The sequence below is a fragment of the Ischnura elegans genome, chromosome 4 (assembly GCF_921293095.1).
Source record: "Ischnura elegans chromosome 4, ioIscEleg1.1, whole genome shotgun sequence".
Lineage (NCBI taxonomy): Eukaryota > Metazoa > Arthropoda > Insecta > Odonata > Coenagrionidae > Ischnura > Ischnura elegans.
The window spans coordinates 4,418,697-4,434,525 of record NC_060249.1 but is presented as its reverse complement, the minus strand read 5'-3'; the positions used below and the strand labels follow the sequence as shown (position 1 = coordinate 4,434,525).

The window sequence follows — 15,829 nt, the reverse complement described above, 5'->3', positions numbered from 1 at the left end:
ATTTGTTTAATGTAATCATCGAAGTGATGTTCAAAAGTTGGACCGATTGCTAAGTGGAAGTTGATTGTAATTAGTTCCTCGGACTAAAACTTCTTGCTATTTCATGATTGTGCCGACGCATGGTTGGGAATCCATGAATCAAGTGGTTGTTTTCTTTACCATATCAAAAAATTCATCCGCAGTGCAAGGCCTCCAAATGTGTGTTGTGATATTCAGAAATATCTATACAATTTCACGACAGAATTGTGATTCAAATAATCATCATCATTAGTCAACAATGCTAAGATTGGTTTGACGCAACTCTCCATTTCTCTCTCCAATCTTCTATCCTTTTCATTGCGACGTATTTCTTCTCTTTTACATCCTTCATAACCTGTCCTATGTAACTCATTCGGGGCCGTCGGATTCAAATAATGCCGTTCATTATAATGAATAGTTCATTTAAAACAATTCGTTCATCAATAACACAGCTACAGTAATCATCAAGTCTTTCTTTCAGCTGAATATAATTGTCTGCCTCTATTGATCTATATTTCAAGCGTGGTGAAGTTTTTCTTAATTTTATATGCGTATGAATTATTTGGTAAAGTAAAAGGACAAAATTTCATTTTCTTGGCTCCTGAAAGCCATAAATGTAATTGTAAATGATTCTTGAACACACTCTGAAAGTGAGAATGTATGTGGGACCAATGATTCTGATGACTCACTCACTCGCCTATTCAACGAGAGTAGAGGGTGACCCACCCCACACACTGTGCCGCTGGCATTCTCGGGCAAGGGGCGGGGGGCAGCAGTTCTTTTCCCACAGTCCCTTTCAAGGATTTTATTTGGCAGTGTCTGGTGTGAGAGGTGGTGTGGGGAAAGGAGTTGCCCCTCTCCTGCCCGTTTGAAATGCACGTTCGTTCCTCTGGCTTCGTTCGGACTGACCTCCGCCTGCCTCTACCCAAGGCGTTGAATCACACTGACTTCACTGCATTATGTACAATTAATCTCTTGGGTGGATGAAAAGTTCATTTCAACCTAAGAAAAGTTTCATTAGCTAAACCTTGGTTACTGCATGAAACAATTTCACATCTTTTTGATGTATATACATATGGTTTACTGTCATGCACATGGGTGCTAAGTTATTTCTTACAACGAGGGTGAAAACCGCTGTGAAAAAATGATTTGGCTAAGACGAGGAATCAAACCTAGATCTCCCTATTGCCTATAAGGTATGCTACCTGTTTCAACACAAGCTATCTTTCTTCAGGGTGAATTTCTGACTTGGTATCCTCTCAAGTCTACTTTGTGGCACAGGAAATGGAGGTCATACTCACAAACTCTGTTGTTGTGAATTTACAGCTGTACATACTAGAACACAAAAGTAATTAGTAGAGGTCCGTGAAAGTGGTTTTATTTTTTGCTAAAATTCGTTTTAAAACCATGTGTTTTCGGTATTAAAGAAAATCTTGGCGGTGTTATTATAATGCTATAATTTTCCCACATTTTTAGGCATTTTATTATTTTATGGCACACGTTTCATGAATACTTACACTTTTATTAAGCATATTACGTAACATTTAACACAATTTGGATTGTACAAATTTTCTGATAAAACTAAATGAAAGAAAGTGTTCAATTTATATTGATTCAAGGTATATGAATGGTTCAAGTATGTAATCTTGGTGAATACGGAAAATGGCAAATTCCCACTACCTCGTATGTGTAACTTCGAGAGCTATTCCAGAATTTTTGGATTGTCAAGTTTCTCTACACTAAATAAAGCCTTTAAAAATGCTTCTGTAGTAGCAACAACAAGCTCCTCCTTTGCTTTCTTTGACTGAGTGACTGTGTGTTCAAATGATAGCTGTTGTTTTGCAGGTCCCCTTTCTTTCGCACGTTTATGTGTATCGCTACTGATGTGCTTTAACAAAGTGTCACATCTTTCCAATTAAAATATTTTATCGCAAACTTTGCACAGTAATACTCTGTCTTTCACATAAAATCCTTCTCAGCTGAATTCACTTGCCCTGGTATGAACAGTATCACTAGCTTTTGGCATTTTAAAATTCCTATCCTTTGTTTGATATTTAAAGCTGGAACTGCGATAAAAAAAGTCCAACCGCAAAACACAACCTATCATGATGGTGTTTTCAAACTCAGTGCTGGGTTATTATTATTATTATAGTATTCTACCGATTAAGGTAGGTTTCCATGGAGTACTAAAGAGGTGATCTGGGAGCCTCCCTTTCCTTCCAGCACTGCCTTCTTTAATTCACTGTAAGGCCTACTCTCTTTCAATCTATCTAAAAATCCTATTCTTTTCCTTCCCCTCCCTCATTTCCCTAACATTCTACCCTCCAACACCATTTTCAACATCCCCTCACCGCTAAGCACTAACTCCATCCAAATCTTCTGTCTCCTGCGTATCTCATCTAAAAGCTTTCTCTCCTCGCCAACCATATCCAGCACTTCGTCGTTCCTTTTCCTCTCCATCCATTTCACCCTCTCCATTCTTCTCCATACCCACATCTCGAACGCCTCCAATCTTCTCTCGTCTTCTTTCCTCTGAGTCCACGTTTCCGCACCGTAGAGAGCTACACTCCGAATCAAACTCTTCACTAACCTTTTCTTTAAACTCTTACACAACGATCCTCTCAGAAGCTCCTTCCTGCTCATGAACGCCTCCTTCGCTAATGCTATGCTATGGTATAACCATAGTACTATATAACTTACAAATAGGCCGAAATGTTTAATGTCGCTGGTTCCCTTGATAACCCTCACCCAGGTGTTGAGGGAAGGTAGGACAGCAGCTAGATACAAAGAAAATGCTTAGTTTTGATTACAGCTGTTGCCAATCAGTCAGGAAAGGCAGTGAAAGAAGCGCACTTAACTAAACATAATCAGATTCAAAGAAACTTGAAAAATTATTTCCCATTTATCGATCCTGAAAATCTAGAATGAAACTCTTTCTCACCTGAAGAATTAGATATTAGATTTGGCCAATGTCGAAATGTTTTTTTTTTGCATTGTAGCTCAGTGGAGAGCCGAATATCCGACGATCCACCCGCTAATAAGGAGAACCCCCTCTCCCCCTATCCTTTCTGTTCCTTCCTTTCCTTCTCTGAACTAGCGCTTTGTGCTTTCAAATAACCATACGTGTCTATGGATGTCTTTAAACTAAACGAATCGCGCAGTTGACGACCGCCGTGGTCACCACGGTGCCCATTTCAATCCGGCCCGGCGGTGCAACGTCTACGGCATGTAATACAGGCAATGCTACATTGAGGCCGCTTTTTGACGAAACGACTTTTCACCGGCCGCCGTTCACATCATTACGGCCGCGCGGCCGAAATTCAGGCCGCTTTCAGACGAGATGACTCTCTGCCACGCTGTGGGCCGTGACGTGAACGGCAACCCGGTCCCAGCCAGCGGCCGTGTTTAAGTCAACGAAATTTTTTCATTAGAACCCACATTCAAGGTTTTCCTGCGACAGGTTATCCATTTACGCTGTCTAATGCGTCGCGGTGAGTCACCGGAATTACTGCTCGACATAGATGCATACCGGGCGTGTGAGCTTGTATTTGCGCTCTTCCGTGGCTGCGTTAAATTTCTTTCCGCACATTTTTAATTCATAATATCTAATTCATCAGGTGAGAAAGTGCCTCATTCTCAATATTTCAGGATTGATACATGGGAATCGAAGAGAGAGGCTGTGATAAATTTAACGGCAAATTCTGGCCAAGAAATCACTACAGTGCGCGATATGACGCGGATGCGTTATGCACGAGACCAAACGAGCTAATTGACCTTGGAATTGTAATGAGATAGAGCAAATGAACGTTGGTAGCATTAAACAATGAAGGCTTAGTCTTTAATAGATTATGACTCATTAGATGTGATTTTTTTGCTAATTCCCCAGAAAATGCGAAATTTCGTTTTTATTTACCAAATTCGCGTTATTTCGTGTTATTTCGCGATATCGCGTCTCGCGAAATTCACAGACCTCTAGTAATTAGTAATGTTTAGTGTTGTAAAATAATAAGTAATCATAGTAATGCATTTAGTACTTCTTTACAGTAACATTTATATCATTTATGTGAGTAAAAACAGACAGGCCCTAGAACATTATTAACAATTGTATAGAGCAATATTAATTTTAGTTTTAAGGTTTTCGCAGCGATTGGATGCACTATTATAATCCATTTTCGGGTGTACGTCTGCGTGCTTAATATTTTTCTCAACGTTTCATTCCACGTACTGGGAACGTCGTCAGGAGAATGAAAATATAAACATCTATTGTACCGTTGGAAAAACTGGTCCATTGTTGTCAAGGTATTTAAAAAAGTAAATAAAAATAAAATAAAAGCCAACTTCTTTAAAACATCTTCTATAAAAAAGGAAGATGAAAAGTGGAATATTGTTTTTAAATTTTCGAAATATATCTCTTCCACACATGGCTTAAATTATATCCATCATCCCTGTTAAAATTCATAGGTCGTTTAGAAATTTCTATCGCCTCTCTAATAAGCCGTGGATAATATGCAGATTTTCTTGCAATGGCTTTGGCCTCATCCAGGAGGATCTTGTGTCCTGGCCCCGACATATTGATCGGCGACAGGTGAAGTTTCCCATTGCCTTGCCTTCAGCGCCCTTTCATGCTCTTTCAGCCTTGTCACTATCTTCCGTTTGGTCTGTCCGATGTAACTAGACCCACATGAACACGGAATCTCATATATAGGTACCTTCCATTTGTAATGGGGGAATAGCATCAATGACGGATGGAAGTAGGTCTATGATCTTCCTCAACGTGCCAAACCTGGTTTCAACGTTGGCTTTTCCAAGGATGCGAGCAATCCGGTCCGTTGTTCCTGATATGTAAGGCAGAACTGCTAAAGCACTTGGTTTTGTTTTCTCCATTGGGGCCTTGACTTCCCTTAAAGCTCTCCTAATGAATGAATTAGCATATCCGTTTCCTTTTAAAGTTGAAATAAGATGTTCCATTTCACTTTCCATGCTATCTTCATCAGAAATGGCAAGGGCTCTATGTCTCAAGGTCTTGATAACGCAATAATTCAATATATTTTAATTAAAAGTCAAGAAACAAAACATCAATGTCAAGAAAAAACTCGTGGAGCTCCGTGCCTGCTCTGCCAGGGGCAATGCTCCTCATTATCCACGGATCTGGCTTTGCCATCTAATTTTGTGGGTGTTCAATCCATTTTTATTCAAGTATCGGCTTCGTCGGTCAGGTGGGAGGGAAAGGGACGCTCAGCTGCCCCAACAGACAAAGTAATTGATGACAGCACAAAGTAAGGCAGGGAATGCAATTTTTTTTGTGAAATACATTATTGTACGGATTTATCGCAGCTATGCTCGGGAAAACCCACTTGAAGAATAACGAGGTTATATGGTCACATTCATTAAAATTCATAATTAATAAAAATCCCTCGTATGGCATCCACATTTTGGGAGTATAGCTAATGTCTCCCCAGAAAAAATGGTGTCCGCCATTTTTATTTTTTTGCCGAAAAATCGATGACATCATCTATATAAAGTTTACTTTTTTTGAAATGTAATGCAGTACTTCAAGTAACTGCAAAGTTTAAAAGAAATCGTTTTAGGAATAGTTAATGAAATTTTTATTTATCTTTTGGAAATCATAATTTTCGGTGATTTTGAAATATTTTAATTTTTATGTCAGAAACGAAGGAGGACGATAGCGAACTTAAGTTATTTACTTGTAGTTGAGGGCCATGTGAGCATATATAGTACATAATAATTTTCGTCATCCAAATCACAAAATTACGCCAAGGGCAGCGGAAAGTATGAAAATTTTGTGTAACCTCTATTTTCATACAGCTTTTTTGTAACGTTGTGCACAATCTAACTGAAAAAATAACAGTGCAACATTCATCAGCTTTCTAAGTAAGTTTACGAAAACCATCCTCATAGAATCCTCATTCGTAGCATGTACGGTTTGGGTTCATTTAATGAAAAACCGAAAAACTGTCCGCAGAGAATGCACGGTGTTGCACCTTCGGCATGTCAACATAAATAAACTGTTTTTAGATTTAAAAATGGACTGTATTTATTTGTTTGATTTCGTCGTTACAAAGTGTTTTTGAAACTTTCGTATGCTGTGGAACAAGCACCTTCCACCGACCGTCACTCTCTTGTGACTGACTGCGCAGTCGTTCCTTTCATAACACCGTCTCCTCTCCCTTCCCCTTCCGGGGCACTCCTTACAATACAATCCCCTGCCCGGACACCCCAAACAGGGTCCATCCCCTTCTGGGGCACCACTCAGTCACTCACGTCCATTTCCATCCATTTCATTGCCGTAACGTACCCCCCACTGTAAACAAATGGTTTACCAAAAAATAATTGAATACATAGCACAATACTGAGATAACTGAGACAATTAACTGAGATAGCAGAATAAATTGAATGAAAAGTTAAAATTACAAAAAACAACAGTAACTTATTTGTCCATTGGCAAAACACACACTTTCGTTACTGGACGTTTAAAAACTCCTGAGTTTGTTCGCACTGATACTACTCGCACAACACCATCAGTTCCTGGGTGTACCACTTCCACGAGTCCTATCATCCACTGAAGAGGTGGAACGTTGCTTTCCTTCAGGAGTACCACTGCCCCGGGTTGTATGTTGCAGTGGCGGTGGCTCCATTTCCCACGCTGCTGTAATTGGCATAAATAGTCAGAAGACCATCGGTGCCAAAAATGTTGGAGTTGCTGCTGCAAAAGATGCCATCTGGAAGTCAAGCTTACTTTCTTAAATGTTAAGTCTGGCTCAGGAATGGCTGTTAAAGGTTCTCCTATGAGGAAATGGCCTGGGGAGAGATAGGTTAAGTCAGAGGGATCATTTGAGAGGGAAAGGAGTGGTCTTGAGTTGAGGCACGCTTCTATCTGTGTTAACAGAGTATACAGTTCTTCGAACGTAAGGCAAGAGTTTCCCATAATGCGGCGAAGGTGATACTTCATTGACTTCACTCCCGCTTCCCACAATCCTCCAAAATGCGGGGCACTAGGGGGAATAAAGTGCCATTTGATGCCTCTTTTGGATGTTTCGCTGCCGACCACTTCTTTGAATTGTTCGGACTTCATGAGATGTTTAATTTCGCGTGCAGCTCCAATAAATTTTGTTCCGTTGTCTGACCAGATCTCAGAGCAAAGCCCTCTTCTGGCTATAAACCCTTTAAGTGAAGCTATGAATGCATCAGCCGTTAGATCACTCACTAATTCTAAATGAATGGCTTTAGTTGCCAAACAAATGAAAATACATATATATCCCTTCACCTTCGTTTTACTTCTTCTTGAGCCATGCTTTATGTAGATTGGTCCTGCATAATCTACTCCACTATTAAGAAATGGGCGAGAAGGTTTGACTCTTGCTTGAGGAAGCTGTCCCATCAACTGATGCGTTGCTTCTGCCTTTAGCTTATAGCAAGTAATGCAACGGTGAATTATTTTCCTTACTGCACTCTTGGCGTTGACTACCCAAAAATTTTCCCTAAGAGATGCAAGAAGTAGCTGGCTATTGGCATGTAACAGTCTTTCATGTTCATTTTTTATTATTAGATGAGTTAAATGGTTCCCATTTGGTAGGATGATTGGATGACGTTTTTCAAATGACATGAGTGAATTCTGAATCTTCCTCCCACCCTGATTAACTTGTGACCACAGATGAATGGGCTGAGATTTTTTAATTTGCTTCCCTTCTTAACTTCTCCGGAGGTCTCTAATTGATGATACTCATCAGGATACTCTTTCTGCTGAATCATCCTTATTAAACAGTGAAGGGCATCCCTTCTCTCCATAGGAGTTAAAGTTCCTATGTTACGTTTTGATTTGCAACATCTGGTATTGGATATGAAACGAAGACAGAATGCAACTGTTCCTTGCAGGCGCGACAACGTGGAGTAGTTTTCGATCGTTACAAATGGGTTCATCTTTGTGGTGGTTAATGTGGTAATGTGATGAGTCAACCTTGATTTTCTTTCTTCAGGAATGTCGTTATTGCTGCAAACTTCAGGCAATAATGACGGCCACGAGGATGTAGGTTTTGATAGCCAAACTGGTCCATTCCACCACAAGCGAATGTCCTTAAGTTTTTTCATATGACCCAAGGATTCATACTCGGACATGAAAGTATTGTATTGCTGTCGCAGATCAAATTGTTTTTCTAGTCGCCTTTCGAGTTGCAGAAAGCGATGAGGAGTGTTTTTATAGGACTCGCCTAGTTGCTGAGGATCGGTCCTTAAAGGAAGTTTCACCATATAATTTCCCGATGGATTTCTAATCGTATTCACTTGATAGTGTTCCTCGCATTGCCTTTCCTCCAGAGACATTAGTGTGGAAGGTAATTCCTCCAATTCCCAAAATCTTTTAAGTTGTTCCTCCAGACCTTCTTCCTTTCTCACCACAAATGTTTGCCGTGTTGTTTTGGTAGAGCCGACCACTGGAGTTGGTCCTGATAGAATCCAACCTAACGCCGTTTCCTGAAGAACGGGATAATTTCCTACTCTTGTTCTTTTTCCTGGTCGCATAAGATGGAAGAAAACTTCAGCACCTATTAATAAGTCTACTGGCCCTGGTGTGTGAAAATTGATGTCAGCGAGTTGAATATCGGTCGGAATACCCCAATCATAGTTCTTGATATGTACTGAAGGAATATTTCCAGTGATTCTTGGAAGAATTGACAAAGTTAGATCGAACTTGTAATCATTTGTACAAGACAAAACTTCTACATTAGTGGCATATTTAGTCTCTGAATTTGATGAACTAATTCCTTGAATCGATATGTGATTGCGAAACTTCTTTAATCCCACAGCCTTCAATATGCTCGCTTCTCGTCACCCAAACCCCATTCTCCATCTTACTCCCACCCTCCCCTCAAGCACTATGATATATAAGGAAAATCTTTAAGACTTTTTTCACACTTGAAAATGTCGCTGTAACGACGAAACGCGTAGTGTAAAATAAATCTATAAGTGGAAATATTGCAATGTGTCATTTCAACAATATTACGAACTTCCACCACATCGTGCCTAACATCATACAAGATATTCTTTAATCCTAATCGCTGAACCAATGCTTCAGTCATAAAACTTGATTGTGATCCTGAATCTAGCAATGCTCTGCATTTTTGATATCTTCCATATCTGTCACGTATCCTCACCATGGCAGTGGAAAGAAGGACTTGAGTATCTGGTTGAACCTTCATTGAGCAGTAGGTTTTGACGTTCTCTGATGACGAAGAATCTGATGATCTTTTGTAGCTAACCTCCTTTGGTTGCATGCCAGACTGATGATCTAGAGTACTATTTGTACCTTCCTCTTCCTGATTCCTGATGAAAACTCTGTGAAGAAGCGTATGATGCCTCATATTGCATTTCTGGCAATGTTTGGAAGTACACTGACTAAGATTGTGACCTGGACGTAAGCAGTTGAAGCACAATCTATTCTTTTTTACCATATCTGTTCTCCGTTGGACATTAAGGGTGCGAAACATGGGACATTGGTACAAAGAATGTTCATTACCGCATGCCACACATTTATTATTCGTAGCAACGTACGCCTGCTTATGAGACCAATGCTTTACTTGAGTGGGGGCTGATCTCGTTTGCTTTGTGTGAGTTGAATCCACAATTTCTAATTCTTGGCACCTTTTTTCGATGAAAGAAATTAAGTCAGTTAATCTTGAGAATGTATGGGTGTCCGTTTGAGCCTCCCATGCGTTTCTCGAAGTGTGGTCCAACCTTTCCAACACTATTTGCGAAATTAGTATTTCATGAATAGGTGTCTCTAAATTCAGCGCTTCTATGGCGTTCGTGTTGCTCACTAGTTGATTGAGAAGGTGTCTTAAATCACGTACAGATTCCTTCCCAATGTGAGGTAAGTTAAGCAATGAGCTAACATGATTTATAGCAATTAGCCTAGGGTTATTGTACCTTTTGCAAATGAGTTCCCAAGCTATGCTGAAGTTGTTACTTGTCACGGGTAGATTTTCTATAAGCGCCTTTGCCTCTGCTGTAAGTGAACTTAGAAGATAGTGAAATCGTTGGATGCTGTCCAGGCATTCGTTTTTTATTATTAAACTTTGAAATGTGTCGTGGAAATGCATGAACTCAGTCACTAGACCCGAAAAGGTGGGGATTTTAATGGTTGGCAGCCGTGATAAGTTGGCAACTGCCGCAGACGTCGCTTCGCTTCTATCTGATGCAACGTGTGACGATGGTGGTGTCGGTGGATTTAAATTTTCAATTAATGACAAACACTTTGCTTGTATTTCGTAGTAAGATTCCTCGACAGCTTCTCTATCACCACTGTGATCTTCGTCGTCGTTCAATTCCAATTTACGTTGAATCTCATCGTATTCTTCCCATATTTTAGGAAGACGTTCTAATCTTACACGCACTGAATTCAGATTGGATGACTGATCAAATGAATTGATGAATGTGCGAATTCTTGTTAAACTTGCCTTGACAATTCCTCTTTGTTTAATGAGGTTCTTACGTTCAGAACAATCCATAATTAAAGAAAGATGCGTGCAAAGGAATGGTTGAGGAAATGATTGTTCAAGAAAGGAATAAGGAATAAATGAGCCACACTCACTCTACTGCCAAGTGATGTCCGTCGCCAGGCCGTCTCGCCGATGCAGAAGGAAGCTGCCGAGATGATGCAATCCTTATCCCGGGTTGAGTCTGTATGGCGTCGTCGCAGCGCGCGTTGAAAAATGCGAACGAAAAACCTTCTAGTTGATCTCAATCCGGCCCGAAGGACCAATTTTATGTTGCACCTTCGGCATGTCAACATAAATAAACTGTTTTTAGATTTAAAAATGGACTGTATTTATTTGTTTGATTTCGTCGTTACAAAGTGTTTTTGAAACTTTCGTATGCTGTGGAACAAGCACCTTCCACTGACCGTCGCTCTCTTGTGACTGACTGCGCAGTCGTTCCTTTCATAACACCGTCTCCTCTCCCTTCCCCTTCCGGGGCACTCCTTACAATACAATCCCCTGCCCGGACACCCCAAACGGGGTCCATCCCCTTCTGGGGCACCACTCAGTCACTCACGTCCATTTCCATCCATTTCATTGCCGTAACACACGGTTTCCGCCTTTTTTTGTCCTAGCAATGAAGTGTGACATAAACTTCTGGTTTTCGTATATTTCCTCCAAATCATTTCCGGTCCCAGGCACGTGTGCCAAATTTCAGCTCTCCGGCATGTCTAGAAGTGGTCGGGAATTCGTATCCTTGAGGACTTTGGCTCTATGTATTGGAAATTAAGTCTAAATGAAATATACTCATAAACAGAAGAAGATATTTATCAGAGCCATTTTTCAGGTCATCTCAGGTTGAAATGTATTAAAACTTCAGAGCGGGAACTACAAGGCTGCTTAATGAATAAACAGCTTTATTGCTAGGTTTTCTGAATTTTTGAATGTTTTTAGCAACCAACAATGACTTAGTAATTCATTGTTTTGTGGTCTCGCATGTGTGTGCTAATGAGCAATTGTTATCCTCATTTTCGTTTAAGGCTGGTTCGCTGCATGTGAGGATCCGCCGTGAGGCAGACGAGCAGCTGGTGCTGGCGCAGGTGGTCACCTGCCTCTCTCGCCTCGTCCCGGTGCTCACGGTGCAAGTGTTCAAAGACGATTGGTCGAGGGGGATGCCTGTAGTCTCGATCCCTCCCCTCACCTCCCCCTCCCTACACCACGCCAACTCTGTGTTTGTCAAGATGGGTGCGTCGTCGGGGCCCAGTGGCAATGGGAGGGACTTCCAGACCTTGGGCCCCACCTCAAACAGTGCTGTCGTCGAATCTCCAATGTTCAGGCCGATGCGGATGAATACCTTCTTGCCTGCACCTGAGAACTCTGTGCCAATGTCGGCAAACAGTGTTGCCTTGGAGACCAATGTGAGGACTCTAGAAGATAAATCCAATGGCCATCATGATCGATAGTAGTAGGAGGAGGGAAGAAGTTTTGACTCTTTAAGGATAATGCAACTGTTTCTACACGGGATGGAATTTCTTCCTGGAAAGAATTGATGTTACCAAAACATTGAGTATGAAGGATATTTTGTGTCTCTTTGCTGCATTTGAAATAATTGAAGTCCAAGTCCTTTTTTCCTTCCTAGAAACCAGTTGAGTGAAACTGTTTGTTTTATATTCTGGAGAAAAATGTGCTAAGCATGGTGTAGTGCATTCTTTTTCATCACATTCTTTTTTGTTAAATGTGATTTGTTTCATTTTCTGCCTTAAATACCTCTCACTCACCAGGACCACCGGTCATATTGTGTCTTTTATTTGTGGTAAATTACTCCTATAAAACTTACACTATCATCTTGAAATTTGTAGTACAGAATGATGTCAACCTTGACCTGTTTCTCTAATAAAAATGTGTATCTGAGAAAATGTTGAGATTAAATTAGCAAATTTGAGGTGCAAGAAAATTTTGTACTCTATGTAAGCAGCGTGTTCTCTAATTATCCCGAACATTTAAAGATGGTGGTGTAATTTTTAAGGGAGTAATCCATCATCAAAAATTACCCAATTAGCAGGAGGTGATTAGGTCTATCATAATGTGATTACAATGTGGAAATTACTTGCCATTGTAGATTTTATAACACAAGGAAGAGTGAAGTTTATTAGGCATGTATGATTAATAATCTGGTAAATTTTAAATTATACATTTTCAGTGGTTTGACATTATACTTTCCTTTGAACAGTTATTGTCAGATGTCCTGTCACTGAAGAGAATTTTCGATAAAAACAATAAAACATGCTGAACCAAAGGCTTCAAATGGACATCATCCTCTGTGTCTGGTCTTTTCCTATAATCAAACGTCTCCAGATGGATTTTGTATAAATATTAATGATCATTTCTATGGATGAATTTTTGCAATTGTTTGCATATGTATACGTATATGTAATTCCAATATAGCATCAACCTTGGTTATTGCCCCAGATAAATATCATAAGAAGTGAATTTTTGTGCAGAAATGAATGGAAAGTCAGTATGTACATATTTTGGACCAAAAATCAGTTGCTTTTGCCTGAAAATTTAATTTTCAAGCACTTTAGAACCATAATCTCATGATATATTATTAAAATTTCATTTGGTGTTGGGAAAGTAAGTTTTTAAGTAGTCTGGTTTGGTTTGGAAAAATATTTAATTGTGTTAGACGTGTTAGGCCAAGAGAGAGAATAAATTTTGGTTGTTTCTTTTTTGCAATGTGGTTTTAAGCAGTGACGTCGCTAGGAATGTGCTTTGGGGGCATGGGATGGCCTGTAATGGCCCCCCACCAGCAAAATGTTTCTGGGAAAATTTTTCAAAAATGACAAGCCTGGAAATGCATTTTCCATGATTTCGGCACTGAAAAGTTAACTATAAGTGGATGCAGTTAGTGTGTGTCAAAACTAGACATTAGGTTTAATATTTTTTTTATTTCGCTGAGGTTTAGGTGGGGATCTATCCCCTCATCCCCCCCCCCCATAGTTACTCCACTGGTTTTCAGTAATACTATTTAGACACCCACAAGATCTGTTTTACTGATTGAGCCAGGTTGGGGAAAACTTTGTTGGGTTGGCACATGCGGCAGGCTGCATCTTTTGATTTTCTGCAGCAAGAGTCGACAAGGACAGATGGGGTTTCAACCGCACTGAGGAAACAGCATTCAAATACCAGGGCAGAAAGCTCAAGCAGATGGACCAAAGGAATTCATGTGCACGTTGAGCCATGGGAGTGTTTTATTCCGGGGTACATACTTGGTGAGGTTTTTACTCTCTATAGATGCATATATTTATACAAACCATTCATGTCTCACAAAGACATGGCTCTATAGCCAAGTCGGTCAATTCTGTGTGTGGTAGTTGCGGTGAAGTTCAGGGAGGGCTCAATTCTTAAATAATCATACTTCTTCTCATTTTTTAAAGATGACATCAACACGATCGATGAACGTCTCTAGAAAAAGTTAATACTGAATTTTTTAAACGACTAAATTTATTAAAATCATGAATCTGTCTACGGTAACTATTATTTCTAATGCTAACAGGTTTCATTCGCTGAGAGGAAATAAGCAGAGGCAGTGGTTGTATCTCCTAGACGCTAATTACTGTCAAATCTCCGTTGAGTAAAATTGCTGCTTATAGTATTGACAATTCTCAATAAATATGACCCAATATCTCGAATAATATGAATAAATTCGGTCATATGACACTTAAGACAGCATGAATATCATTCACTCCTTCAACTTTTTAATATTAGGGCAGACTCCCGATTATCCGGCTGTGGATTATCAGCTCTTGAGTTCAAGGTCCTTCAAATTTTTCTGCCATCTCTATAATAAATAATGTCAGACGAAAAAGCACCAAGATGTTTGCATTTTATAAACACAATGCTACAGCGGGCTTAATATTTCCACTAGAATTCCCATCTTAAATTGGAATTATTTTATGTACTTACTGACACGGAAAGTTTCAAGTTAACTTGGACGTCTGCTCAAGCATTGTAGACAACGATCATCGCAGGAAAAAAAATCTTCATTAGTTTTAGAAGATTCTTCAAAGGTTTATCATTCGTAAATTCAGAGAAGTGTTACTTGCGATCTTTATTAGGGTGGTTTCCTATTATTTTTTTATTGCCGAAATCAAAAGATTATTACTCCTGGAGTACGTATTTCACGCTTTTAGATTTTAAAATGACGATATCTATTTTTCGCGATTAAATGAAAAGGGAAAAATTTCAAGCGCGCGAAAACGCGACGGCTAAGTATGAATGCCGGGAAAAATCCCGTGTGACGTCGTTCTGGTTCCCGCTGCCGCAAGTGAGGTGACCGTGGGGCGAGGCTCTGAGCGCGGATGCTAGAAGGTAGCAGAGTACCATGCTAGCTGGTAGCACTTGGCTTAAATAAGGATTATTAATACCTTATCAAACGAGGAAAACTTTCCGACCTTAGCCAGTTTTAATAGGTGATTATTAAGACATGTTTTCCTGAGCTCTGTGCCTCATGCATGCATTGGTAACCTCAGGCGATGTAAAACTCCTATCTACTCGTATAGAAACTAGGTCCCTGTGACGTCTCGTGGAGTGGCATCGCATGGGCGCCAATCTGGCCTTTTTTCAAATGATAAAATTGACCCTTGCCATTCGTCTAAACAGGTATTTCTAAAACCAAATAATTTTTATGTTATGAATACACTAATGGTGGGTAACGAATCGCAATCAATGCCTTTCGTTTTCTTTGATGAAGGAAACTACCCTATTGTGTATTTCATATTGCAAATGCGCAGTAATTGCCGTGGCGTCGCATGCGGTTGAATACCCCAGTGAGAAATGGATCATCGAATCTACGTCGATTCGACGTCGAAGTACTCATCGATAAAACGTCGATGGTAACACATCGATCGATGTCTATATGGTCCGATAATCGACGTGTTTTCGACGTCGACACCATCGACGAGTTTTCTATGTCGACGAGATATCGTCTTTTTACCTGCGATTCCTACTAATAATTGCGGAAATATACATCTTTTCGGCTTAGCCGATGATCATAGATCTATTGCTGCGCCAACGACGTATTTCAATCGAGCACGAAAAGTCTAAACAAATGAAGGCTGAAATAAATTTATAGTGGTGATTTGTAATCTTAAGTCCTTCGTATTCATCTTCAATAATAATCAGAAATCCTTGAGAAAAAATGTGAGGTGTTGACATCTATGACGCGAGTATAAAGGTATCGAAATGAGGTAAACGTAGTCACAAAGCCAAGCTTGTGCATATCACATACCACGCAGGAAAGAAGTAAGAACTTGGACGCA

At 40.0% G+C, this 15,829-nt stretch overlaps 1 protein-coding gene across 1 annotated transcript in view; it reads left to right on the top strand.

Annotated features, from left to right (window-relative positions):
• LOC124157003 (zinc transporter 6-like) overlaps window positions 1–12,817 on the top strand; it is a 33,036-nt gene extending 20,219 nt beyond the window's left edge. Inside the window, exon 9 of the mRNA XM_046531455.1 lies at window positions 11,549–12,817. Coding sequence (XP_046387411.1) covers window positions 11,549–11,971 — 423 coding nt within the window. The 3' untranslated portion in view covers window positions 11,972–12,817. The remainder of the gene's footprint in view (window positions 1–11,548) is intronic.
• The last annotated feature ends 3,012 nt before the right edge of the window (window positions 12,818–15,829 follow it).